The 26,164-nt window shown below is 55.2% G+C and overlaps 10 protein-coding genes across 10 annotated transcripts; 3 read left to right on the top strand and 7 right to left on the bottom strand.

The window, feature by feature from the left end:
* Positions 1 to 1,096: 1,096 nt before the first annotated feature.
* Positions 1,097 to 3,936, bottom strand: INS49_008763 (uncharacterized protein; the record flags this gene model as incomplete). Its single annotated transcript, XM_043169502.1, has 2 exons — positions 1,097 to 3,586; positions 3,916 to 3,936. 2 exons carry the CDS (start codon positions 3,934 to 3,936, stop codon positions 1,097 to 1,099), a joined length of 2,511 nt encoding a protein of 836 aa, XP_043027182.1.
* A 102-nt stretch (positions 3,937 to 4,038) lies between these two features.
* Positions 4,039 to 5,671, top strand: INS49_008762 (uncharacterized protein; the record flags this gene model as incomplete). The annotated part of the gene is made up of 2 exons (XM_043169501.1): positions 4,039 to 4,523; positions 4,594 to 5,671. 2 exons carry the CDS (start codon positions 4,039 to 4,041, stop codon positions 5,669 to 5,671), a joined length of 1,563 nt encoding a protein of 520 aa, XP_043027181.1.
* A 590-nt stretch (positions 5,672 to 6,261) lies between these two features.
* Positions 6,262 to 8,305, bottom strand: INS49_008761 (uncharacterized protein; the record flags this gene model as incomplete). Its single annotated transcript, XM_043169500.1, has 4 exons — positions 6,262 to 6,272; positions 6,325 to 7,813; positions 7,873 to 8,133; positions 8,219 to 8,305. 4 exons carry the CDS (start codon positions 8,303 to 8,305, stop codon positions 6,262 to 6,264), a joined length of 1,848 nt encoding a protein of 615 aa, XP_043027180.1.
* Positions 8,306 to 9,085: 780 nt separating this feature from the next.
* On the bottom strand, positions 9,086 to 9,730 carry INS49_008760 (uncharacterized protein; the record flags this gene model as incomplete). Its single annotated transcript, XM_043169499.1, has 3 exons — positions 9,086 to 9,224; positions 9,280 to 9,552; positions 9,615 to 9,730. 3 exons carry the CDS (start codon positions 9,728 to 9,730, stop codon positions 9,086 to 9,088), a joined length of 528 nt encoding a protein of 175 aa, XP_043027179.1.
* Positions 9,731 to 11,536: 1,806 nt separating this feature from the next.
* On the bottom strand, positions 11,537 to 12,667 carry INS49_008759 (uncharacterized protein; the record flags this gene model as incomplete). The annotated part of the gene is made up of 2 exons (XM_043169498.1): positions 11,537 to 11,708; positions 11,781 to 12,667. The coding sequence occupies 2 exons, from the start codon at positions 12,665 to 12,667 to the stop codon at positions 11,537 to 11,539; spliced, it is 1,059 nt and encodes a 352-aa protein (XP_043027178.1).
* A 1,170-nt stretch (positions 12,668 to 13,837) lies between these two features.
* Positions 13,838 to 15,671, bottom strand: INS49_008758 (uncharacterized protein; the record flags this gene model as incomplete). Its single annotated transcript, XM_043169497.1, has 4 exons — positions 13,838 to 13,884; positions 13,991 to 14,629; positions 14,682 to 14,763; positions 14,817 to 15,671. 4 exons carry the CDS (start codon positions 15,669 to 15,671, stop codon positions 13,838 to 13,840), a joined length of 1,623 nt encoding a protein of 540 aa, XP_043027177.1.
* A 2,644-nt stretch (positions 15,672 to 18,315) lies between these two features.
* Positions 18,316 to 19,990, bottom strand: INS49_008757 (uncharacterized protein; the record flags this gene model as incomplete). The annotated part of the gene is made up of 2 exons (XM_043169496.1): positions 18,316 to 18,588; positions 19,277 to 19,990. 2 exons carry the CDS (start codon positions 19,988 to 19,990, stop codon positions 18,316 to 18,318), a joined length of 987 nt encoding a protein of 328 aa, XP_043027176.1.
* An 823-nt stretch (positions 19,991 to 20,813) lies between these two features.
* INS49_008756 (uncharacterized protein) lies at positions 20,814 to 21,964 on the top strand (the record flags this gene model as incomplete). The annotated part of the gene is made up of 2 exons (XM_043169495.1): positions 20,814 to 20,859; positions 20,919 to 21,964. The coding sequence occupies 2 exons, from the start codon at positions 20,814 to 20,816 to the stop codon at positions 21,962 to 21,964; spliced, it is 1,092 nt and encodes a 363-aa protein (XP_043027175.1).
* A 704-nt stretch (positions 21,965 to 22,668) lies between these two features.
* INS49_008755 (uncharacterized protein) lies at positions 22,669 to 23,957 on the top strand (the record flags this gene model as incomplete). Its single annotated transcript, XM_043169494.1, has 3 exons — positions 22,669 to 22,792; positions 22,863 to 23,715; positions 23,783 to 23,957. 3 exons carry the CDS (start codon positions 22,669 to 22,671, stop codon positions 23,955 to 23,957), a joined length of 1,152 nt encoding a protein of 383 aa, XP_043027174.1.
* A 509-nt stretch (positions 23,958 to 24,466) lies between these two features.
* On the bottom strand, positions 24,467 to 25,250 carry INS49_008754 (uncharacterized protein; the record flags this gene model as incomplete). The annotated part of the gene is made up of 3 exons (XM_043169493.1): positions 24,467 to 24,527; positions 24,622 to 24,724; positions 24,821 to 25,250. The coding sequence occupies 3 exons, from the start codon at positions 25,248 to 25,250 to the stop codon at positions 24,467 to 24,469; spliced, it is 594 nt and encodes a 197-aa protein (XP_043027173.1).
* Between the last annotated feature and the right edge of the window lie 914 nt (positions 25,251 to 26,164).

Genomic DNA, 26,164 nt, shown 5'->3' with positions numbered 1-26,164 from the left:
GGGGAAGTAAGAGGAAGCTTCGAAGCGACTGAAAAACGAGGGCGAAGCCTTTGAAAGCTCTGAGGAGAGGGATCGTACTAGAGACATTGTCTGCCAGATGGATCACTACCCTAATATATACGTCAGAAGGGGGCTTGGGTTTCCCTGCAGTCTCCATAATCCAGATCTTTAGGATGCCTCGGTCCCCACACTCATTTCGACTATTTCCGATCCCTTTCCAAGGCGCAGTATCTCTCTGGTCTAGTGCATTGATCATCGATCTGCTGGTTCAGATTCGTCAATCTGGTGCCCAGAGCCCTACAACATCCCTGCGGGACATCGTGCACCCAGGATGGAAAGAACAGTACGCCTCGCTGTCCCAGCCTCCGCGGGACTTCCATTTGGAATAAGCCGTTGTGGGTCCAGTCCACAAGCGTTGCCGGCCTTCGACACCGTTCTGGCAGGCAAATCGCCTCCGGAGGTCGTCCGGACAGTCCGGATATAACACAGCCGCAGGCTGCCCTGCAAACGCTAGGGGACAAGCTGCCGTAGGCTCGGAGGTGGGAACCGAAGGGATTCTCCTGCGCTCATGCAGGAACTGTAGCTGCATACTGCAGCAGCCTGCAGCAAGCACATAACCATTGACGAGCAATCTCCTTGCTAACGAGGTCCAAGTGCCTGGAGATGGCCACATGCACAAGCAAGCAGAGTCTTGCGCCAGCCGCTGGGGAGGCAATATCTCTTTGTGCTGAAAATTCTTAGTCAATTGCTAACTGAATCCGACCTTGCTGAGGGCACCGAAGTGCCGTTTGCATGGTCACTCAAGGAAGTGCGTGAGCGGTTGTTGATGTGCTTGTCTTTTTTGTAACCTCTCAACAATAATGCGAACGTGCTGGTGGCGTCCGGTGAATGGTACATTTGCTGCTCTTCGAGGCCCTGTGCTTGAGCTAGGCAGCACCACCGCCCAGAGAGGTTTTCCCCACGTCTTTGGGCTTGCGAAAGGCCGGAATGCTGCCTGTTCTGATGCTGCACACATCCAAGTTGGCTATTGATTAGACGTCCTGACCTAGCTCAGGAACTGCGTCACCGCACCGGCTGTGCGCGATATCTCTCGAGCTCACTTGTTGACGTCCTTGATCATTCGATCTTGACGATGAGGCTGATATTCCCTAGGCCGTGGTCTCCGAGGCTCGTTTTTCATTGCGTCCCGCTTTTCCTTGGGCATCGCCATGGCTTGAAAACTGTCCTCATTCGGCAGGTCCATTAATAAATCATAGAAGTCAACAGAGTGCCACGAGTACTTGACGTAGTCGTACATCGCCTTGTCGATCGCGCGGTGGAGCGCCTCGCGCGCCTCGAAGAGCGTGTCCCGGGCTTGCTCATTCGAGACCCCCTCAACCTCTGACTTGACTAGAACCGGAAACCAGTTGTTGACGAGCACTTGGACAGCGCCTGCCACAGGAGTCTCCTTGCCATCGGGAAGGGTCAAGTCTTTCCCCAAGAGAACAGCTTCCCAGGTGGAGAGAGGGGTGCAATAACGAGCGCTGAGGCCGCCACCTTCTGGATTGCTAGTCACCCCAGTGACAACCATCATGGGACCAGCCCTCAAGTTCTTGTGGAGTTGCTTTTGAGGCATGGGGGCTTTGAGCGGCGAGTCCATATACACTTCCTCGGAATTGATGCGTAGCTGCGGTGGTTGTCCAGGAGCTAGAGTGCCGTACCCGATTTGAGCAATGTTCTCGGGGAAGCCCAACACTAGGAGATGGCGGAGCGTGCTCCTTTTGTGCGTGGTCCGGCTCAAATTGCCGCCGTATGGTTCTGCTCGTACCTTAAGCTCACTCCCGGGGACGCTGATGTAGGATGCCTCCTTTGGGTAGCCCACAAGACCAGCTGTGATCATAGAACGCTCGATTTCTCTGGCAGCAGCATTGACTGAGGCTATCGCATCAGGATCGAAATGATTGAATCGCCTAGCGACCATTGCCTCGTTCGTGGAGGATGTTTCCAAGGGCTCGGGGAAGCCGTTGGGTAAAGCCTGAAAGCCCTCGTGATGACCTACTGGATCATTCGTGTCAGGCGTCACGTCTTCCATGTCTTGATCTTGTGCATCATCGTGGAGCTGAGAAGACTTCTCTGCACCGTCCTCGGTCTTGGGGAGCCGCATTTGCTTCCTTATGGCCCATCCTTCATCACGGAGTCGCTGGAATAACAAGAGCACGCCAGGATGATCGCCTTCCATTACGTTCGTGGTAGCAGGGTTTCTATAGCCGTCATCCTCTTTACCACGACTGGCCGTTCCCCGATAGACAGCATGCTTCTCGATGGCAGCGAGGAGGATGGCATGCTCCAGGCACCTGATACTTGCACCTGCGACCAGCATCTTGGCTCTGAAGGGCGGGAATGGCAAGGCCGCAAGCCATGATTGGAGATCTGGGATATCACGGTGGGGCGCACCCTCGAACCCTCCTCGGGCATTAACGGTATCTTGTTCAGGACCTTCTTGGGTGGGCCTATAAAAGGTGCCGCGCCCTTTCCCGCCGATCACATGTCCGGGTGCCGTGCGGAGATAGTCGTTCGTTGCCGTGATCAGATGTTGCAGCTTCTCCAAGCGTGCGTGATCGAGCACAATCCTGGCCTGGAAGGGGTTCTCAAGGCTTACGGGCCACAAATCCGGATGACCATTGATGATTGCATGGGCCAGGGTCAAACTTTGGATGCCTCTGGCGGATTCCTTGACAGCCGACGTCACAGGATCTCCGATCTGGGTGCTCCCTGCAAAGGTGCGGACCTCAAAAGCACCCGAGTCTAGCTCTGTGGTAGTTCTCTTGAGGGCGCCACTGGAGGCGTGGACGAATTGCCAATAGCTCTGTTCTATGTTCTTTGCGTCTGTGGGCGAGAGTCGGGTCTGTGAACAAGACGACAGCTTAGCAACAATCTCAGGGCTGCTCAACGCGAGGTCGAGTTCGATAGCAGCAGCAACCTCGGCGAAGAGGATGTTTGAGCCACGACCTTTTACGTCGATGCCCAATTCACATAGAGATATGGTTACAGTCCAAGCTGGTTCATGACCGACAGGAGAAGGCGGCTCGGTGGTGACCTGGGGCAGAAGACCGCGCGGTACAAGGCGTTTGAAGAGACTCAGCAAAAGGAGGCCAGGGCTCGTAGTGGGCGGGCGTATAGACGAGCCCTCCTCAGAGCCAGCTTCGCGAGTGAGCTCAGCCTGTGGGGTTTTGGTCGACTGCCGGAGGACCTGCCCGGCGAATTGGTCAAAAGACGGAGTAGAACGGAGGCTGTTGTTGATGCCATCTGTCTGCACTGCCGGTAACGGGAGCTCCTGGTGTGATGTGCTGTTTTTACGGGAGACCTGAAGAATGCTTGCCAGGCGGGGACCCAACGGCCTGCGTAGAGCGTTGTGTCCGAACTTCTGAGGCGAGGAAGGCTTTGATAGAGAGGATATACAGCAGACGGGCGTGGATGTGAGAGAACGACCGGCAGTGAGAGCAGCTCTCAGGTGGGGACGGATGGAGCAGTTGACAATGTGCATGGCCCTCCCGTGGTCGCCCATTTTCACGTTCATGCTCAGCGGGAGCTTCGAGCTCGCCTGGTTCTGCAGAGACAAAGTCAGCATCCATGTCCAGAACGAGGAGGGATATTTGGAGCCCACCCTTAGCTGCACCATGCCATGCTCTATTGGTGCCCCTGCGCAAGAGCGACGGCTGTTGAAGCTGTGCTTTAAGCTGTGCTCTGGAGGTCGCTGAGCGGCTCAAGGTATTGATGAGTTTGAGCTGCGGGTGCCCTGTCTGGACCCTGGATGCTCGTGCGATGATCCCTGCCGCGCCGTGCCGAGGACCATGGCGCCGCGCCAATCAGCCCACTGGCAAAAAGTCGTTGATGACCTGATTGATTGGGTCTTTCTCGACCTCGCTTTGCACTTACACGAAGGTCTGCTTGAAGCATTTCCGCCCGGAGGCCCTCCACAACCCCGTCAACCCACCCAATGGGTCTGTCTTCAGCAACAAGATATCGCCTCTGAACTCGGATCTCTGAGCCGGCGGCATCATGGCATATCTCCAGCCAGCGCCGATCCGGCGTGCCGGCCTGCGAGGGCTGGCCAACCAGCTATCGCGACTGTCCTCGCCGTCCTCCTTCTCGACCTCGACCTCGACCTCGACCTCGACCTCGACCTCTGCCTCGCCCTTTGTCTGCCGCCAGTGTCTCAAGACGACCGGACAGAAAGCCTCTGCGCCTCCCTCTCTGCTTTCCTTCCTGGCTCGGTCTCGAACCGTGCGACAGCTCCAGGCACCGGCCCCTTCCTCGGCACGATATCTCAGCAACTCCACCAGCAACAAGGCCACCAGCTCCCCAGCTGCGAGCATCGAATATGCTGCCGAGCCAGCCGCCGAATCCAATGACAAGTCCAAGTCAAGGAGCAGTTCTTTCCCTGACACCAGCTCCAAGTCCGTCGCCTACTGGCTGCTGGGTAGTGCCGCCAGCGTCTTTGGCATCGTCGTCTTTGGTGGCCTGACCCGGTTGACAGAGTCTGGGTATGCGCTCTCTTCCCCTACCGTCATATGAACAGCACCGTCATGACCATGCTAAACGCCTCTCTCACAGTCTGAGTATAACCGAATGGCGCCCCGTCACCGGCTCCCTCCCTCCCATGTCCGCCGAGGACTGGGAGTCCGAATTCGCAAAGTACCGCGCCTCGCCCGAATACATCAAGCTGAACCCGCACATGGACCTTGACGAGTTCAAGAAGATCTACTTCATGGAGTGGACGCACCGCATCTGGGGTCGCGTCATCGGAATGACCTTCGTGCTGCCCACCATCTACTTCATTGCGCGCAGGAGGGTCACCAAGCGCATGGCCTGGAACCTCGTCGGCATCTCGGGCCTGATCGGCTTCCAAGGCTTCATTGGCTGGTGGATGGTCGCCTCGGGCCTCAAGGACGACCTGTTCGCCCCCGGCGCCCACCCGCGCGTCTCCCAGTACCGCCTGACTACCCACCTGTCCACCGCCTTCGTCTGCTACTCCTGGATGCTCCTCGCCGGCCTGTCCATCCTGCGCACCCACAAGCTGCTCGCCGACCCGGCCGCCGCCTCCAAGCTCGTCAAGGCCCTGTCCAGCCCGGCCCTCGCCCCCTTCAAGCGCTACACCGCCGCCCTGACCGCCCTCGTCTTCGTGACCGCCATGTCCGGCGGACTCGTCGCCGGCCTGGACGCCGGCCTGATCTACAACGAGTTCCCCATGATGGGCACCGGCATCACTCCTCCCAGCTCTGAGCTGTGGGACAACTTCTACTCTCGCAAGGAGGACGGCTCCGACCTGTGGTGGCGCAACATCCTCGAGAACCCCAGCCTGGTCCAGCTCGACCACCGCATGCTGGCCATGACCGTCTGCGCCTCGGTGCTGGCCCTGTTTACGTACAGCCGCACCCGCAGGGTCAAGGCGGTCTTGCCCGCCGACGCCCGCAAGGGCGCCATGGGCCTGCTGCACCTCATGCTTATGCAGGTCACCCTCGGCATCACCACTCTCATCTACATCGTGCCCACCCACCTGGCTGCCACCCACCAGGCCGGCGCCCTGGCCCTGCTCACCGGCGCCCTGGTGTTGGGAAGCAGGCTGAGGATTCCGAGGGGCACGATGAGGCTGGTCGAGAGGCAGCTGAAGACGATGCAGCAGAAGAAGTGATGGGGGCGGTAGGCGCCTAGACATGATTTTGCACACGCATAGCGTTGGATTTTAAGATTCATGACTCCGTTATAGATATGTAGATGGGTGGGACGGTCGCCCGATGACAGACATCGGTGCTGTTCCGTCCGAACAGGCAAGATGTGTTGTATGAAAAATGAATCGCATCTCTACTCCACCTTCAAGGACTAAGAATGCAGCAACTGAAATATCCGGTCGTACATTCTGTCAGAACTAGGGAACAAAGTGCTCACATGTCCATGTGCAACTCAAAAGCTTGCCGTGTATTCCGAAATTCGCTGGAAGCAAGCAACACCCACTTAGATTCAGGAGTCATGCTGGAGGAGATTTTTCCAGAGGTCATCCCAGAGCAGATCGTCCCAGAGGAGTCTATTCCACAGATTGTCCGACAGGTTAACCCACAGGCAAAGGCTGGTCAAATTAGATTTTTTTGGGCAGCGGCTGGAGACTACATCTACTCTCTGTCTATGACGGCTGAAGTATTTTCGATAGGGGCTCGTCATCAAGGGCCCCTCAGGTCTGACATCTTTCTCCTCGGTTAGAGGGCCAATCTTGTGAACCGCCAGTTCCTACTTGTGTGCTGCAAATAAGTTAGCCAACATACCGATGAACATCGATCGAAGCTCACTCACCAATTCCCTCGACTGGCTTCGGCTCCACATCAACCACCTCGGCTGCCAGCTTTTCCTTCTTGCCTCCCTGCTCGTCCTTCATGAAAGGGAATGCCTGCACCTCCCTGATGGCGTAGTTGTCCGTCAAGAACATGACCAGACGATCAATACCCAGGCCCCAGCCACCCGTGGGTGGGAGACCATACTCCAGTGCTGTCAAGAAGTTCTCGTCGACCGGCTGTGCCTCATCGTCTCCTTGAGCCTTCTGGTTCGCCTGCTCCTCGAATCGCATCCTCTGGTCGAAGGGGTTGTTCAACTCCGTGTAAGCGTTGGCGATTTCCTTCTTGCACACAAACGCCTCAAAACGCTCACACAAGCCCTTCTTCTCTCGGTGGTACTTGGCAAGTGGGGACATCAGCTCGGGGTGCTCGAGGATGAATGTTGGGTTGATACACGTCTCCTCGATGAACTCTCCAACCAGCTTGTCGAGCATGCGTGCGTTGGTCAGTGGTGGTGGGCATTCGACATTCATCTTCTTGAGGACCTTCTTGAGGAATTCGCCAGTCTCAGCTGTGTGCATCTGCTCGTAGGGCGGGAACTTCTCGCCGGTGACGCGCTCCAGCTCTGGAAGCATTTCCACACGTCGCCATGGTGCCTCCCAGTTCACATCGTAGGTCTCGCCGTGCTGGTTGGTGAACTTGGTCTTGTAACCGCCGGTAAGGTGCTTGACAAGGCCCGAGACGAGCTCTTCTGTAATCTTCAAAACATCGTAGACATCGGCATATGCCCAGTAGAACTCGACAGATGTGAATTCGGGGTTGTGGGTCAGGTCAATTCCTTCGTTTCGGAAGTTCTTTCCGAGCTCAAACACCTTGCCAAATTGTCCGACGATCAACATCTTGAGGAACAGCTCGGGTGCAATTCGCATGTACATGTCCAAATCGAGATCGTTGTGGTGCGTGACGAAGGGAAGGGCAGTGGCGCCACCTGGGATGGCTGTCATCATCGGGGTCTCGACCTCCAAGAAGCGACGGTCGTTGAAGAAGTCTCGAATGTAGCGAACAATCCTGGAGCGTGTCCACATAGTCTGTCGCGAAGCGTCGTTGAAGAGCAGATCCAGGTATCGCTGGCGGAAGCGTTGTTCGTGGTCCTTGAAGCCATAGTGTTGTGTGGGCAGCATGTGCAAAGAAGGAGCGAGCAGGATGACCTCTGATGCGAAGATGGAAAGCTCGCCCTGCTTGCCCTGCTCGATGAGCTTCTTGGGCGCAGTACGGCCTGGGTATCCGATGACTCCAATCACATCGCCTCTTTGCAGGTTCTCGTGTTGCTTCTCGAACGGGGTAGTGCCCTCGGGGACGTTCTCGGCCTGGCACATGATCTGAATGCTCGTGCCGATGGAGACGGTATCGGCGGCGGTCTTGATGTCGTAGAAAATGAGCTTGCCCAGGGATCTTCGGTTGTAGATCCTGCCGGCGATTTGGAGCACCTTGGTGCGGTCGACATCTCCAGACTGTGCGGTTGCCCAGGTCAGCTCTAGCCTCGTGACAAATAGGACCTGTTGAGTCTCACCTTGATGTGCTCATAGTCGTGGACGAACTGCTTGTCGTCGTAGGTGACGTGGAACTTGTGGGGGTAAGGATTGGGGCTGTTGGAATCGAGAAGCGCCTTGATGGCCTTGCTTCGGTTCTCGTAGTACATTCGAGGGTCCAGTTCCTCCTCATCCTCCTTCTTCTTGGACGCAGCCTTGGGAGGGGCCGCAGCAGCCTTCTTGGCCTTCTCTTCGTCCCTTAGGCGCTGCTTCTGTCGCCTCTTCAGCTCCGACTTGGACACCTGCACGCAGTCTCGTGGTGAGTTTCCAAGCCACATGAAGGAGTAGTCAAGGTAGCAGAGACAGGGCATTGATTAACAAACATACCTTCTCTCCGGTGACCTCGTCGAGCTGGAGATTTTCCAGCTGCTCAGCAGGAGGAGCGGAGGCGTTTTCGCTTGGTTCTCCGGCCATGATGTCGTGCTATCTGCAGTGTGGGATGTCAATTGATTTCTGGCCGGGTCGAAGAAGAGATGGAGATGCCTTGGATGTTTTGTACGAACGCGGGGTGACTCAGGAAATTTTGTCCATGGTGACTCGATTGAACAGGGGGGACAACCGCGGGGCTTATCTTATCGCAGCGGCGCAGCCATGGCGAGGGGCAGGGCCAACCCACTACTCGAAAGGTCCCCTAAGGATCCAAAGCGCCTACTAAAATGGCAGTACAACAACGTCAGCATAGCAGCTCTGGGACCATCAAATCTCAGTCTGGCCTGACTGGGCTGACGGGCTACCTCTTGAGTCACATTAGACTGAGTCACATGGACTTGAATTGGTGAGCATGTGTGTATTTATGAGAAAATCCACGGCCGTGACTACTTATACGCATCTTCTGAGCCTGTCCTGGCCCACAATACAACACTTACCCGGGAACCGGATCACATTCCAGGTATCTCCCTCGATTTCTGAGCAGCTCCTCCATAATAACTCTCCGGGAGCTTATCCTTTTGGTTTCTGAAGCATCAGAGATCGGGCACAAAGTCAATTAAGCAATGTCCCCGGCACTTTGAGGCTGCTAAATAAGTTGAGAACATTGAAGGCTCAACTTCCAATGCGGCGAAGGGGGTTTGTCTGTCTATTCGTAGAAAGCAAATGTGATCTTTTCAAATAGAGAGTCTAAACAGCATTTCCTATGTTCTCCCGGAGCCGCTCCAACATGATCCAACACCGTACGCCAAGCGAGCTTCACGACTGTCATGAAGTTGTGCAAGCAATGTCCGTTGGTGACGCCGTCGTCGAGACACTCAGATTGTAGATAGTCAATGCTTGACTATGCGGCGTCAAGATGGGCAGCCCATCATTTCCCTTCAATAATGTGAACGACGCATTGCCACTGTGACATTCATCAGCCAGTTGTCTCACAGCGCCAACACGATTGCTTCACTTACTATGCCTGCGAGCAATTTCCGGGAGTATATGTCGTCTGGATCACGATATCTGCCACGTATGTCTTGGAGTCTGCCGCCTCTCCCACAAGTTCGGAGCCACGGATCAAGTGCCACCATGCCTTGTTCCCGTCCACCGGGAGAAGAGCCTGCTTGACAGCCAGCATGGCATCGTACCCCTGGTAAGCATTCCCCGCGATGATGAGCTCTCCGTCAGTCGTCCAGAAATCAGTGAAGGTAGTTGTTGCAGCCTTGTCCTCTGAGACGCGGTAATATCTTGGGCGGGATCGTCAGCCAAAATCATCACTGGTAAGGCAAGGGATTGAATTTTTACTCACTCCTCGACAAACGTGGCAAACCCATCCTCGACGCCGGTACCAGCTTTGTAGGGGCTCATGTCGACCGCGCTGACCAGGTCGGCGATGAGGAGGCCAAAGACTGTGGTTGGCTTCATTCTAGAAGTTCTCGTCTTATTTGTGCCGTCAGCTGTAGGAACCTCAGATTCTGGGTGCGAATCGATTGGGTCTCCATATGGGCGTGCAGCAGGTGGGATTTGTGCTTCATATACCCAAGGCAAGTGAGAGATACCAAATTGGTGATTACCTCCTATTCCATACTAGAGCCGGCTTGTCCGGTGATGCTATTCCCGGTGTGAACTTTAAATGCGCGATATGACTCGGCACCGCCACGGTCGGGTTCGGTCGAGGCTGGGCGGCCCCTTTTCACGCAATATAGACCATGTGCTTGGCAGAACCAACACATTCGCCTTGCTTCCGTTGGGTGCATTCCTGCTTAGTTCAAAGCGAGCCACAAATGTGCGTCCCAGGAGAAGTGCACCGTGTTGTACGGCGCATCACAACCATGTTGCTGAAGTATTTTCTTGCTTTCTCCACTACGAAACTTGCCTAAACAAACCATCAGGATCGCTAGCTAATAGCAAGTATGACATGGTACGCTTTTTATGGTGACTCAACTTCGGAGTAGACTCCGAATATTCCGGTCTGTGCCTTGTTGTACACCATATGTGATCAAGATCGGGCAAGCGTAGGTACTCAAACAACATAAAGCTTGTGATTTATGAGTAAACGCAAAATGAGGACAGTTGTGATCTGGGTGAAAGTGAGGACGGAAATGCTGGAAATGACATCTCACCTTCCACAGGAAGATATGCATCCGCAATAGCTCCAGTGGAAAGCGTAGAATTCTCTTGACTTCGCTCCGCGATTTTCGATGTCTCGAGAAACATACTAACTAGGTTCACAAGTCGATGGAACGTCTCCGACCACTGTCTAAGTCTGCATCAAAGGCATTGAATTAAATATGTGAGCAGGAACAAAGGGAGCTTGCGTTGTGAAGCCATGCCGTAGTGTTGGGCAACGAGGTCAGATGAAATTTATACTTGCCAGCCTCGCAGACTCTTTCATCAAGTGAAGCGCTTGATATGTGTCCTTGTAACAATTCATACCTCCTTCCGAGACCAAAACTTGAGATACGATACAGTATCTCTTCTCGAAGAAATAGGCAATGAGGGAGAGTATTTGTGGGTAAATGCTGACTTGGTGCAGTGACAGAGCCAATACATTTGAGTCGGAGAATGTGAGATGTGTTATAGTCGCGCATTCTCTTTTGACTGTGTGGCTGCCTTCGGAGACATAGGAAGCTTCTGGCTCGGAAAGATTCTTCTCGGGGAGTCTAGACCGGAGTAGTACTTTTGGCCCACCTCAACATATAACCGGGCACGGACCGAGAGCGTTGTGTGTTGGGATTTCTTGCCAAGATCCTCGTACGTTGACAGATGCTCGCCTCGAGATTCTTTCATGTTCTCATTATCAGATGCTGCCGAATATGGCAAGCATGCTTTTTGTTTTGTCTTATGCAATTGGTTCTTTCGAGGGGGGCGGACATTGTGGCTGGAAAGCTGTGACAAGACACAACGAGGACACGGTAATGATGATTGAGTTGCCTCTGTGGTGCAAGTTCATGTATCTTCTGGCCGTTAAGAAACTATTTATTTATTGACCAGAGATTGCAATATTGCAATGCGCTTTTAGCCTCGTGTAGCCCATCCCTCAGAGTCTACTAGTGTAATCCAAGTTCAGCCGATGAAAGACATTCTTATTTAATCTCTTGTATTCAGTGCAACGTCACAGCAATATATCTGCCCGTCCCATTGTGACCACGAGATTCGAGATCTTAGTCAAAGCGGGTTTATTTCATATGTACACAGTATCGAATTCATTCCCATGCAAGTCTATTTGCTCTATCTGCGGCGACTTTGGGCACAGACATTCGGCCCAGCCTCCAACGCCTTCGCGACCTGCTCAGCCACGACATCATGCACGGGGTACGTCGGGTGCAGCGTGTTCAACCAGAAGTACTGGTTGACCGGTACACCACAGCTCTCAACAAAGCTGTCCGGGTCAGAGGTTCCGCTGCGGAAGTGAGAATGTCAGTCACCCACGCATCCAAAGACCCAAAGCAAGACTACGGGGTAGGGAACTCACTTCTCATAAGCCTCACAGTACCCAGTAGTATTCGTGTACCCACTCGTCTGCGGGTAGCTGGAGGGATCATCAAGGACCTCCTCAAACACCGAGTTCGCATCAAAAGCCCACACATTGACCTCGGAGTGGTTACTCTTCAGCGACGCAGCGAGGTCCCCAACCTTGCCGTTCCACACCCCGATGGCGGCCTTCTCCTGCGCCGCCGCGCCCTCGACACCCGACTCGGTGATGAGCGGCGACCTGTCGACGGGCGGGACGTTGAGGAAAAGGAAGTTGCGGCCGCCGGCCTCGTACAGGGTGTCGACGAGCCCGGTGTACACGTCAAAGATCTTCGCGTACAGAGTATTCGTGGCATCTTCGCCGTTGTAGTACGAGTTGCCGACGTCGTTGATGCCGATCCACACCGCAAAGAGCGTGTCCTCGCCGGCCCATTCCGGTGCCCCGGGGGCGCTCGGTGAGGCACCCGTGTAACCCGGAACGAACTCATCTTGCACCTGCTGCTTCACGCTTAGTACGGTGTCCTCGTAGGGCTTGACGAGGTCCGAGTCGACAGTTGCGCCACCATAGGCCAGGTTGTACGTGAGCAGGAGCGACTGGTTGTACTTGACGGTCAAGCAATCAATCCAGTTGGGCCCGTTGGCCGAGGTATACCCCGGGTAGGGAGGGTTGCCCTGCGGGTTGCCCGGCTGCGGGTACGGCTCCTGGGTGAAGTTGAACCCGGTGGTCGTGTACGAGTTGCCGAAGACGAAAGCGTGCTTCAGGCCCGAGAAGCCCGCCCATTCCGTCGTTGCCGCACACGTGGAAGCGTTGGGTGCGGACTGGCGGGACACGATGGGGGAGGCTGCTGCCCCGATGGCGAGGGGGAGGACGTGCGTGACAGGCTTCATGGTGGGCTTGACTGCGGAGGTGAAGGCCGACGTAGAGGACTACTCAGACGCCAAAGGACAGTGTTATAGGAGAAGGTCGAGGAGGTTCCTTATAAGGCGCACGCTCACACCACTCAAGCACTATTTCCTAGACAACCTACCCAGCCGCAAGCGAGGCCTGCAATGTAGCTACCCGAACGCCAAGGAACGAGAGCAATATATGTTCAGGAACGGGATGGATACCCACGCCCGTCAGATAGAAACAAAACACGCGCGATTCCACTCCCGCCGGCCCAATGTGACGTGGGCCACATGGGCCACATGGTCAAGAAGGTGGGCCAAATTGGCGATCCGGAAATCTCGCTAGGATGGAGACACTCCGGCCAAGGGCCCTTGCTGAAGTGGGCAACAAGACGGCCCCGCAAAGAGGAACCGACTCGGACGGGTGGCTGCCGTCACGCAAAAAGACAAGGTTGCCCCATCGCGCCACGACGCTCTGGTCAAGGTTAATGATGAGTGCATTTTTGTCTTTCCCTGGCTCGCGGTCGACCGGAAGTTTACGCCCCAGTCCATTGCCTCACGGAGACCGCAGGGCCGGAGAGGAAGAGCGCGCGGTTACGCAAGCACCATCGGTGGAAATTAGTCCGGACTGGGGCGTGGCATTCGCGTGGGGGGGGGGGAAATCCGGGGGTGAAGGAGTGGTGTTGTCAAAGGGGCGTCACGTGGGCGGAACAGACGAGTCCGCGTTGCAACGAGCTAGCTCCCTATTGGGGGTTAATGAGATTCATGCACTAAGCGGACTTTTTCTTCTACGGCGTCTTTCTTGCCATGCATCATCGCACGACACTCGCATCAGTACTCAAGGAGACAATAATTGTTGGGTATTTTTGTGTTTTCACTTCTCGGTGCGTTCCCCTCATCAGAAATCATTACACAGCTTCTGAAGAACCCCAATCTATATAATTCTGTGATATTCAAGAAACAGGCAAAAAGATCATATCGTCGTAAAGAAACCGTCCAGGTCCCCAACACGATGACTTCCCGGCCACGCCCGGGAGGCGATGTGAAGATGCAAATTGGTCGTTCCGAAATGGCAAATAGATCATGAAAAATGGCTCTCTCACCAACGTATGAGACGCCTGAATCGCCGGTATTCCAACGCCAGGCACCTGTTTTTGACAGCTCCCCTGCTCAAGTGAGGGTTGCCAGCATTGCCTTGACGATGCCAGGCGGAGGGCCTAAAACGCACAAGAAAGAGTCAGCCGCTGTTCGGATCAGGACGGTGGAAAGAACATCGCGCACCGCACCTTTAACGATACTTTGGCACGCTGATGGACATCCTACCTTTCTTGTCCTTCTCGATGCGCACCCCGCGCCGCGGCTCCTCGATTCTCTCCACTTGCTCCTCGTACAGCACCAGCTCTCCGCTGCTGAGCCGTTCTGCCTTGACTAGCTCGCGCTCGCCGTGGCGCTTCCGGTCAAGCTGTCGCTCGAGATCGCGGATCTCGTGCCGTATGTCCCGGTCAGACCGGGAGCGCGAGCGGTGGCGGTCTGACTTGACCAGTGCCATCGCCCCGACGGGGACATCCTCGGAGACCTCCTCACGTCGGACATCGACAATGTAAGGCGTGCGAGACGTGTGCGACGTGTGCGTCGTTCCGGATGTGGTGGTCGTGTACGACCGAGCGGGCGAAACGTCACGGATGACGGTGGTCTTCTCCACCACCTCTGCAGGCGGCGGGGGAGGCGGCGGCGCGTGGAACATCGGAGGTGGGTGAGCAATAGGCGGAGGGGGCATCATGACGGGTGGTGGAGGCCCATGCATAGTCGGAGGGGGCCCATGCATCATCGGAGGAGGTGGTGGTGCGTGCATGGATGGGTGATGCGACGGCGGCGGCGCTGGCGCATGGACGATGGTCTCTTCTCGCCTTTCTTCAATAATGTTGCCCGCCTCGGACCGTCCGCCGGTAAGTTCAAGCTCGCCTGTGATGTGGGTTAGTTGACGGCCCTCTGCGGGCGGACTGGGAATACTCACTCTTCTTGTAGTCCTCGCTGAGCTTGAGCAAGTCGTCGATGTTTTCCTGGCCAAGGGCCTTCAGCACCACAATTGTGTTACCCTGCAGTATATTAGCACTCATTCAGTGGCGGGAGACGCGCAAGTAAGCCTTACCTCCTCAACGAATGGGTAGCCCAGGTCGATCAACGCCCGCTTGGAAGCCAGGCGAGCTGGAATGCGAGTCTTGCCCTTCTTGGGATATTCGCTCTTGACAGTGACAGTGGTACCACCACTGCTGCTACCGGAGCTGCTGGTGGTGGTGGATGAGCGGGAGCTGCTGCGCACGGTGCTGCCGCGGTGACTGCGGGTGCGACTGGACCGGTGGGTGTGGGCCGGGCTGTGGTCTCGCCTCTTGGTGCGGATGATCTCCCGCTCGCGCACGCGCTCCGGGTAGGACCGGTACTCCTCGTCGCCATAGTAGTCCGGGTCGCTCACACGGATCTCGTCAAAGGAGTCACGCTCGGCAAACCTCCTCGGGGGAGGCAAGGCGCGAGTACGAGGCAGCGGGATAGGCTCATAAGGCCGGGGGCGGAAGTCTTCGCGCCTTGCAGGCGGGCCGTACCTCTCCCTTTCCTCGTCCTCGTAGTGGTAGCCTCTAGGCCGCCTGTCGAATGTGTCGAGGCTGGATTGTCTCCGGAGGAACGCCGGCCTGCTTGGCGGTGAAGGGCTGGACACTCTCTGCCTCTCGCGCTCAATCACAACACGGCGGTCGCGCTCGAGATCGGGTGGAGGTGATCGGTGGCGGGCGAACCTCGGCTCGGGTTCGTCGTAGTAGACCTTGCGGGAATCGCGGATGACAACCTCGTCCTCAAAGGGCCGTCTCTCTGGGCGGCGCTCGTAGCGCTCGTCAGCCGAGTGTTCTCGGTATTTTGAGCCGCCCCTGTAGTAGCGGTCGTCGTCTTCATAACGGTCTCGGTCGCGATCCCGCTCGTACATGAACCGTTCGCGGTCCCAGGTGTTGCGGGACATGGCTGCAGGCAAGCGGGTGCAGCAAGGCGACGGACGGGATCAACGGTGGGACCAGCAGGTCGGAATGGTACCACGGAAGCGCACTGGAGCACGTTGTGGCAGGAATATTAAAGTTTGAAGGTCAAACGGGTCCAAAACCCGATGCAGATTAAGTCGCCCGGGCCAGGAACAATAAGGACGCCGTCGACTGGTCTTGGAGACTGCAGGAATTCGGATTGATTTTGTTGTACGCAGAGATAGTGTTGGGAGTCGAGTCTTGTCGGGTCGAAGACAGGACGGGACAGGAGAGTGTGTCTCAAAAGTTGGCGCAGATGACGACAGAAAATGGAGGGGCTGATGGTCTCGCCCTCTGTGACTGGGCCTCGGGACCGTTATCACTTGCTCTCTGTTTTTTTCTCCCTGCCCGGCTGGGGGACAACAGAAGCGGAGGACCGCAGCAAGCTAGCTGCAGCAGCAGGTGGGTTCGGCCTGGGCTGGGCTGGGCTGTGCCTAACAGTACTACCCGTTGGTAGCCTGGTCGGATTCGCAACGGGGGTTCTGTCCTCGGGATGGATGATGGTACCCGCTTATACCGGCTGCCTTCTGGGTCGCCTTCTAGGTTATTTCGAGTCTGATATGATCTGATCTGGTCTGGTCTGGTCTGGTCCGGTCTGTATCTGGGTTGGCCCGTTCTGTCGCTGCTCTGGATCTGTCGCCTGCAGCGAGAGAAGAATGAGACAGACAGGAAGTCCGCGCAGCAGAGGCCTGTAGGATTGATGCAGGGTCGAAAAGACGAAGCGCAGCTGGTGCTATTCCTGAAGATGCTGTGGATGTATGGATATATTTATACGAGGGGCCTTAATGCTCGCTCGAAACCGGTGGCGGGCCAGCTTAGAGGGCCGCCGGAATGCAGGTATGCAGAAATGACTCGGCGAGGGTGGTTGGACGAGGGCAAGCAGGCGAAGGACAGACAACGCCGCGAGCCTTGTGGGAGTGCTTGCAGCAGCAGTGCAGGCGTACGAGCGGGCCCGAGTCGCCAGGTGTCTGTGTCTGACGGTTCTCCTCGTGGTGGTTATCGTACAAGGTGCCGTGGCAGCGAGGTTGTGTGCCGGTGCGACAGGAACCACTATGCATCGACAAGAAGTGATCAAATGAGACGGCGGGTAGAGTCTGCGGCCAGAGGAGGAGAAGCAGGGCGGGTGATGATGGGTCAGGGGGGGAGGGGGAAGTGAAGGAGGGAGGGGGATTGTGTCTCCCAGGTTGTCACAAGCACAACAGACGAAAAGCCCTCCTCTTTCTCAGCGTCGCCCTTGCTCCCTGTTTTCTGTCTTTACTCTCTAAACCAAGGAACCCTGCCGGTTCGCCGGATGAGATGGGACAGGATGGATGGTGTTGCTCAGGTTTTGGCGGTTGACCTCACCACGCGGAACGTGCAATGTCTACTGTGTATAATGTCTGTTGTCCGAGGAATCTGGGCCGGTGCAGGTGCAGGTGCAGGTGCAGTTGCAGGTGCAGTTGCAGGTGCAGACAGATGCAGTCGGTCAGTCGACTGCCCATGTGCTAATAAGGAATGAATGACCTCTGGCAGCGGATGATAGACGACGGTTTCTTCCCCTTCTCCAGTCAAGCCAAAAGTCAACACATCAAACAGTGATGCCGTGCATGCAAATTGTATTTTCAAACTCAAAATCCGGGGGCTGGATCTCGATGGATCCATCCTGATCCTGGGCATGTCAGTCTGTCAGTTTCCCATTTGGCATCGCTGCCTCGCCTGGGGTGGAGTGCGGACGGAGGGGCAGAGGCGGATGGGAGGGGCAGCCAGCAAGCCAGACCGAAAGCAACCCTGGACTGCCTGGCCAGCGCAACTGCCGTGGGTCCCTTGGGTTGATTGGGAAGGGCAGAAGGTGGTTGCCCACCGCCGCTGCCACCTCGGGCGCACGCAGGACGTGTCCAGCTGCCGCAGGGGAGGCCCAGGCAGACCGGCAAAGCCCCCATCCGGCGAGCTTGGTTGCCCTTGCGTGCGAGGTGATGGGACGTGTTAGTGACTGTCTCTCCTCACTATGCACGCATTAGCAGATCCCATCTCCACGACCATTGCGACGCCGTCTCAACCTGCTCCCCTCCAAGCAGGCATCTCCTGTCCTCGTACGGCGTTCTTTTCATTCTCCTGACCATGGTCACCATGGTCAGGCACACATTCCACATGGCCCAACATCACTTTGCCTCCCACTTCCGCTACCCACTTTGTCTTGTTTTTCCCAGCCTTCCTGGCCCCTTTCTCTCGGGCTCGCCAGTCGGGCAGCATCTGCAGGTATCTGTGGCCTCAGAACAGTCCAGACAGTTCGCTCCCCACTTCTCCTGGCCTTGTCGTTCCCATCAGAGTCCTAGCCTTCCAGGGCCTCAAATGTTGTGCTCAGTGCCCGCGGCCCAGCACACCAGTCGACTGTGTGTAGTCTCGACCGCTTGACCGCTCTCTTTCGCTTCACCCCAAAGTGCGAGTGAATGCGAGTGTCATGTGTGATGACGTCGGGGGCTAGAGGTGCAGTGCCGGACATCTGGGAACCATTGGCGCCCAAGTTGGACCATTCACCTCGTCCATCGCCCATCCAGAGGCTAGTATTGGCCGGCCCTGCCTAAGAGATGCCCAATCGAGAGACTCTGTAGTCTACATGGTTCTAGGTCTACGGTACTCGTCGCATTTCTCCCATCGGCCAGGACTACCGGGCTCGTTTGCCATTCGGCGCAAGCCGGTTGGATCACTCTGTTCCCTGCTCTCGTCCCTGCTCTCGTCCCTGCTCTCGTCCCTGCTCTCGTCCCTGCTCTCGTCCCTGCTCTCGTCCCTGCTCTCGTCCCTGCTCTCGTCCCTGCTCTCTGTTCCTGCTCTCTGTTCCTGTTCCCTGTTCCTGTTCCTCCAAATGTTTCTGTCGTTCAAGGTAGTCTAGAATAGTAGTGAGAACATGGGTAGATGTACTCCGTACACCGCACCACTCGGATGTAGCACTCGAACAATGCGCTGCCGCCCCCAAAATGGCTACGCACGACCGAACCACCAACCTGCAGAGAGATCAATACAAAGGATGGTTTCTCGGTCCGTCCCGGCCACCCTGTCACGGCCCCGGCCCCAGCAGGCTGGGTTTGCCACCAAGGACAGTGCGTGCCATGGCTCGTAATGTCCCTATGCAAATAGGATCGCGCAGTCCCGTCCTGACATAGAGAGAGACTGCTGCTGAAGACTCAGTTTGAAATTGTCGCTGGATTGCTCACTTCATTGCTCGCTATCACTGCCTGAAGTGTACTTCTGAAGTATCGAAACAAGATACATGCACAAGACCAGCTCTATCCAGCATCCAGGAGCCCAACAAGCTCCCACAAGGCACGCAGCACCCACGGAATGATCGTAACAAGTACATCGTCAACACTCCGCCTTGACCTCCCGTATGATGTTTCAACTTTGGCATTAGTCATACGATCTCACCATTGAGATGCGGACAGGAAACCGTTTGAGGGTGTTGACACAGCGCGCAGAGCCAGATAGGTGCCGACGACGGGCCCGCCGTCTCAGTCGGATTCCTGTGTAAAAGTGTTGCGTGCCGGAGGGGTCCTGTCGAGATCTGCACCACTCTGACAAAGTGAACAGGCTTTGGGCTGGCGTAGTACATGAGGCGGGTGAGTCCCACCCCTACATAGTCTGTTGCTTTGCTCCTCTCGCGCCAACCCGCTTCGCCGCAGTGTAGTTCCAAGAGGACTTGAGGGTGATTTCGGTCTGCCGGTATGTTTACGAGGGTGCGAAGGTCGAACACGGGATATGTTTGAAGCCTCGGGTCGTGGGGATCGGAGCTTGGGTAACCAAACCTTTCCATCATCCAGAGCAGAGCGGCCTTCCCATGTTCGTCGATCTCCGCTGCGAACACGAAGTTGGTCCTGAACCACCCTGTGAGGCTGTTGGGGCGCACCATCACCGTCCCCAACTGCGCATACATCCTCTCATTTCCCGGACACACTCTCCCCCGGCTGTTGATGATCGCACCGAGGACGTGCGGTGGAATGAGCCGAACTCCTTCTCCCGCAAACAGCGCCGTCATCCGTTCCTCATCTTCTGGGCACACCGTAGCATTCATCGGGGAGGGGTGCGCCAAGAGGCCGATTGACATTGAACCATGCTCGGGAACCAGAAGTCCGAGGTAGATTGGCTGCTGGTTTTGCTGCTGGTTTGGGATGATGGATTCGAAAAGTGCGTGTTCAGGTCTTTCGGTTGGGTTGTACTGATGCCTGGTGTGCCAATCTGCTTCACGGAGGTATTGGAAGAACAGATGTGACCTCTCGGGTGGTGCTGTGTCCATCTTGGCGAGCGGATGTGTGCTGTAGCAATGAATGATAACCTAGTCTTCTGGTTTTTTCTTTTTTTTCTTTGGACGTCTGCTAGTCGTAAGAGGTAATCAATGTGGGATGGACAATGCTGGAACAGTATGTGTGGTTCTTCTCGTGGGACACTTATTGTTGTGAATGGGTCTGTTGGAGTACAGGGGCAGAACTCCCTAAAAGTCTGAGCGGTTGAACTATCTGTTGTTGTTCATGTGTTGCTCCTTCCATTTTGCACAAAATGACTGAGTGGCTTCGACCTTGGAGGAGAAACGGCGAACAGCGAAGCTTGAGCCGTGGATCTTGCAGTGGTTGGAAGATATACCCTCGTACGCCATGCCTATTCATGCAGCGTTCTTGCCGTCTTCACAAAGACTTATACTTGGTGCTGAAGTTGACGATTGAAACCAAATTGACTGAATGCCACAGCTTAGGAATGACAAGGTCTCGCGTGCTTGATATTGTCCCAGGTGATCCATTTGCCTTGCACCGCCACTTAGGCTGGACAATGGTAGCCCGATGAACAGTCAAATGTCATCTGGACTCATCGTAACTGAGTGAATCCAATTCAGTTGTCTTATCTTCCAACATCTGTTATCTCCTTGGGCCAGAAAAAAGCACGTCAATCACCTTCGTCAAGCCAGGTTCCCTTGCAACAATCAACGTCTGACAGCATCTCCCACCGACTTGAAGGCTTCCGCCTGGTTTTGGGTGCTATTCGTTACCCCATCTCTCATTTCCCACTCTCAATCGCGATCTTAGATCCTCGCCCAAAGCATCACATGCAGCAAACTATCAACCAAGATGAGCTCCAACGGGCAGCAGCATCCAGCCTTAATGGCTGAACAAGGTTCGCCGACCCCTGGCATGTGTATTTGCCGCCTCTTTGGGTACTCATAATGTGCGTAGCTGCTCAAGACCGCCTCGATAATTGTTTGGTCGAAGTGCGCTCCGCGGGCCACATGGGCCGTGGCATCTTTGCTGCAAAAGACATCCCCGCCGGTACACGAATCCTCTCCGAGATGCCACTCATCATGGTACCAGGAAATCCATGGCGAGGGACATTGGCTGGGAACATCGCCGCCTTCTGCGAGGTAGCTCGGCAAACTGCTCCTAATGTCTTCGCGATTCTGGACACCCTTTCGAGCGACGAGAGCGTCGAGCTCGACGCGCAAACGACCGAGATCGTCCAGAACTGGTTCAAAGAAAACTATCCCAAGGCCTCTGAGTTTGTATTGGACTACTACGTTCCCAAGTACTCGAGGCTCTTTTCCGTTTACCAAAGGTACGCAGTTAGGCTGCGCCAGGAAGATGCAGGTGGCGTCTTCGACCAATACAGTCTCATCAATCATTCCTGCTCGCCGAACGCTCACGCGTTCTACGACCACACGAAGGAACGTCATCAGGTCCACTTGACCAGGGCCGTCAAGGCCGATGATCAGATCTTTGTCTCGTACAATCGTTTCCAGGCACTCCCTCGAGCAGAGCGGCAAGCTGAACACCGCTTGAAAGGGCACCATTTCGTCTGCGACTGCACCCTGTGCACAAGTGAGGAAGCCGAGGTCATCATGCAGAGGGTCTTTGTCTCGTACATTAGCCTCTCTAACTTCCTTGTCAAGGAAGGCGTGCTACCCGGCGACATCAACTCGTTCTTCCCCACACCCAACGCCAACACGGATGCTCTTGCCATTGCAGAAGAGCTCGTGGGTCTCTTCCAGCACCCTTCTGTTGGTTTGGATGGTGCTGACCTCAAGGTGACGCTCCACGTCTGCTCCCTGGTCAACCGGAGGCTTGGAAACGTCAAAGCCGCCGCCACGTATGCGAGGCAGGAACTGGCTCTGCAGGTTCGCATTTGGGGATTTGAAGCTGAGAACTTCCTCTTCGAAAACGATGCAGCGCCATGGCTGCACAAGATTGAGAAAGAGCTCTTTCAAATGAAGGCCGATGGCCTCTAGGAGATTTGGCTGGTGCTTTTTGGAGGTGGATGGGAGTTGAGAGGCTCATGAGGCGCTGATGGGAAGACTTCTGAGACTGTGGCCAGCTTTTGAAACCTCCGGTTCTGTCGTTGGATTCGGGCGATTTCTGCCTGCAGGTTTGTATCATCCGGGTCAGGCTTCAGTTTCGACAATGAGCCCGCTGCACGCCACATCGACCATTCTTTCCTTGGCCCTTTGGGTCTGCCTGGAGGATAGGCATGTCATTCTCTTGATTACTGCATGCTATCGCGCACCTTCTCTCCAAACAGGAGCAGCATCTCCGAAATTTGATAAAGAGCTTTCCAGATGAACCCTTGTTCGAGTCATAGCTAGGAATTCTTAGAGCCTGAGAGGCCATATAGTTGGCTTGCTGTTGCAAGACAATATTGCTTAGAGCCTTCCGGTTGTGCCATGTTTCCCACACGCCAGATCCATTGCGGTGCTCCTGAGATTGAAGGAAAGAACCACCTGAAAGCAAGCTTCTTGGACTTTACTTAATCTGTTTCTTGAGAGCTCAACGACTGGAAACAGCTTTTGATCCCCGGCAGATGTCTTTTTCATATTTGGATGCATTTGTCCTGCTTCCAACTTGCATCGTTTGGCCTCCCTCCGCTTGGCCCAAGCATCTGTCACCAAAGACTTCCAACTCAAGTATCTGGTCGCCAATTTCAGCACTTACGAATATGGGTAACCACGATCAGACCAGCCAGTCGGTGGACGATGTCGCGAATCTGGTGAAGGGGATTTCTTTGGAAGCTCCAGAGGAACCCTCTACACACAACGGCACCAACGGATCGGGCCCCAAAGGTCAGGGATTCCTTTCGGTCCGGTACCTCCCAAATTTGTTTTCAGAAGCTAATAAGATCAGCTCCCCAAGTCCAAAATTCAAGCTTCATTGAGGTCCGCTCTTCTGGGGACCTCGGGAAGGGGGTTTTCGCCGTCCAGGATATCGCTCGTGGCACACGAGTCATCAGCGAGGCTCCTCTCTTTGTTGTCCAGCCAGCATCCGCGCCCGAAGTATTTGAGGAGCATATCGAGGCATTTTGCACAGCAGTTCGAGCTCTGTCTGTGGAGGGCCTCAAAACCCTGGATGAGTTGTGTTGCGATGAAGCCCTGCCCAAGTCGAATCAAAAGAAGGCACAGAAGATAATTCACCGATGGCATGAGCAGCATCGCGATGAGAAAGGCTACAAGCTGAACACGAGGAAGCTGAAAAAGGCCGACAAGCGAGCGTTTACGCGATTCTCCATCTTCCTGAACAACAGGATGGGAATGGGTCGCGATTCGATGTACGGCCAAGGGCTCTTTCCCCTGCACAGCCGTATGAACCACTCATGCAGCCCCAATGTCGTCAGCTCGTACAATCCAACCATCGAGCGCCTCACAGTCCACACCACGCGTGACATCAAAGCCGGTGACGAGGTCCTTGGCGATTACAGAAATGGTACCTTCCTCAAGAAGTTTAATCGGCAGGTTGCGATGAAGTACTGGGGATTCGTGTGCCAGTGCAGCGCGTGCACCAACCCTGAGGAGGAGGCACTCCGAGACCACATGGTCGACTTGGAAATGAGTCTGCTGCACGAGAACCACCCTGACCTTCCGAACACAGGCTTGGAAGGGTCCGAGGAAGTGGCTAGAAGCCCGCAGCAGGCCCTGGAGGTAAATGAAAAGATCGCGGCGCTCTTGAGGCACCCCACCATCGACTTGCAGTCTATATCGCTTTGCAGGATGTGAGTCCTGGCCTCCCCCCTGTCCACACCCCAGGGTATGATTTGTATCTAATCAACTGGCTCAAAGATACCGCAGATGTTCCAGACTGTGCCTGGAGCTTGACGACTTCCAGAAAGCCAAAGAGTACGCGCGGAAGGAGCTCGAGCTCGAGGAGGCCGTCATCGGCACGGAGACCGAGCATCTGCGTGAAGACCTGGTCGGGGCCAAGTACTGGCTTGAATATCTGGAGGAGGAGTACTGATTTGGTCGTGTCCCAATGCGGCAAGGCCTTCAAGCGACGACGCATGCTTTGTCTTTTTTTCTTGGGGGGGGGGGGATAGGCTCCACCTGTCATCAGTGGAGTCCGCTTCCCTCTCAAGATTCCTTTCCTAGCGCAGAGTTGTCTCGGTCGTGCTTGATGATCCATTTGCTTACTTTCAGTTAACATCAAGCGAATTTTCAAACACAAGTCTGTTTCTTAACGAGATTTGGGCATGTCGTCCTCTGGACGAGGATGGAGATCGTCATGTGAAAACAGAAACCCAGGGACGTGGCACGTAGAAACGTAGAGGAGACCGTTTGATTGTGAATGTCTTAGCAATTGAGGCGCCTAGACTCCGCCCTTTCCCGCAAGTCTGGCAGGTTTTGATATGGCACGACGGGAAATTAAGTCGAAGCCAGAAACATGCTGAACACTCCTAGGGTAGACCCATCCCATCCACTCCTTTCAAAACACCAAAACAGCCTATTCTTCTTTAACGGTCAAGTTGGTCAAGTGCCGCCGCTGGTGTTGTTGCAGGCAGTGTTGTTGTTGAACGGCTTCTGTCCGTATCTGTAGTTTATCAAAATGTCAGTTACATCTCCCTACGCGATGGAAGCCACAGAAGATACCAGGGCGATGCTTCTGTTCGAAATCTTGGACTTACATGTTGCCCGGGGGAGAGTAGGCAGCAACGACAAAGGTTCCGTTCTCGCGGTTCGTGGCGCCGGCCATTCCAAGGCGGGTGGTGCCGTTCCAGACCATCTGGGCTTCAAGATTGGGTTGTTGTCGTCAGCTAAGGACCCCATAAAAGCTACGCTTTCACCAGGCAGGCGGTGCACGTGTCTGGGGAGGGAGGCACTCACTGTAGGCGGCGTAGTTGAAAAAGTCACCGTTGGGAATGACCTCGCCGTGGTAGTGAATGTGGTCAGCCCAGAAGGCCAGGGTCGCGTGGTAGAAGGCGCCAAACACGCGAGGTGTACCTGGGGATATGTACACCACACTCAAGTAGTAGCTCTCGTTCTGAGGGAAGCGGCGGGTGAAGTTGGTGGGGGTGTTAGGAATGTCGGCTCCAGCCTCCCAATCGGCAGCGACCTGAGCCACATCGGTGAGGTTGTCGCACCAGGTCAGGGCAGGGACGCCGACTTGTCCGCGGTAGTAGTTGTGGAGCCGCAGGGCACCGTCCTTGTCGCCGTCAGCTGGGGTTGTGTTGTTGAATGTGGGAGGCATGAGCTGGGTGAGAGCACTAGCGGCCAGCATGGCTGTGGCCAGAATTGAATACAGGATGTTGTGCATCTTGAGAAGATTGTTTTTGGCAAGTCAATTGCAGAACGGTGTTGTGGTGGGAGGTTGGATTGAGTGATCTTGCTTTTGGAGGTAGGACGATGTTGGAATCCTCAATGCTGTGGGGAAAGACGATGGGAGACGGGTCAACAGAGATTGTAGAATCAGCAAGCCTTGAAGATAAAAGGGGTGCACGAGCCTTCCTAGATTTTGATCAGATGGCAAACAAGCACCCAAAGAGTGACAGGGAGTTTCAGTGACAGGGAGCTTGTGAACGTCCTGACTGCTGGCTGTTTGATACATCAAGGCACCTTTTCTCTCTACAGTGGGGTTCTCACAGCTTTGCAGGTGCTTTCTTTTCTAGGCTTTGAGAGGCGCGCCGTCAGAAGAGCAGTCTACTATTTTTGTCATTCTCCATCCTTGGAATGTGTACCAATTGCGCCAATGGCCACAATCCCCCTATGAGTTGACAGGCCTCCTGCTCACTCTGCTGGTCAACCTCGGGCAGTGAACTTTCAAATGTTCCAGGGCAGTCCTAAACACTTCTATCATCATATGCATGCATGTCTTCAGCCCCAGCGTGGCTGTTTGTGAACCACAGAAAAGAGCCTGCTCCATGTGCAAATCTCATAGGATGCCAAACGGGCTTCGGAAAGGTAGAGTCCAAGTTGGGAAGCTGGTCTGATCTGCCAACACTTTCTTCATGGGGATACTGAGTTTGATCAGGAGAAGTCTCGCAGCTATAGCTTCTGTTGAGCAATTTTACGTTAGCCCAGTGATGACGCTGGGAAAATAAGGCAGATTGTCTTCTTATTTCTGCGCCACTCCAAACCTCACGGTCACGGAGTGAAGACCATCTGCTGCGAATACCGCCGATGACAACTTCCTACTGGACTTATTGGACAGGATATTTATTGAGGCTCTGA

The sequence above is a fragment of the Diaporthe citri genome (assembly GCF_014595645.1).
Source record: "Diaporthe citri strain NFHF-8-4 chromosome Unknown scaffold_3, whole genome shotgun sequence".
Lineage (NCBI taxonomy): Eukaryota > Fungi > Ascomycota > Sordariomycetes > Diaporthales > Diaporthaceae > Diaporthe > Diaporthe citri.
This window is presented reverse-complemented; position numbering and strand designations above follow the sequence as displayed.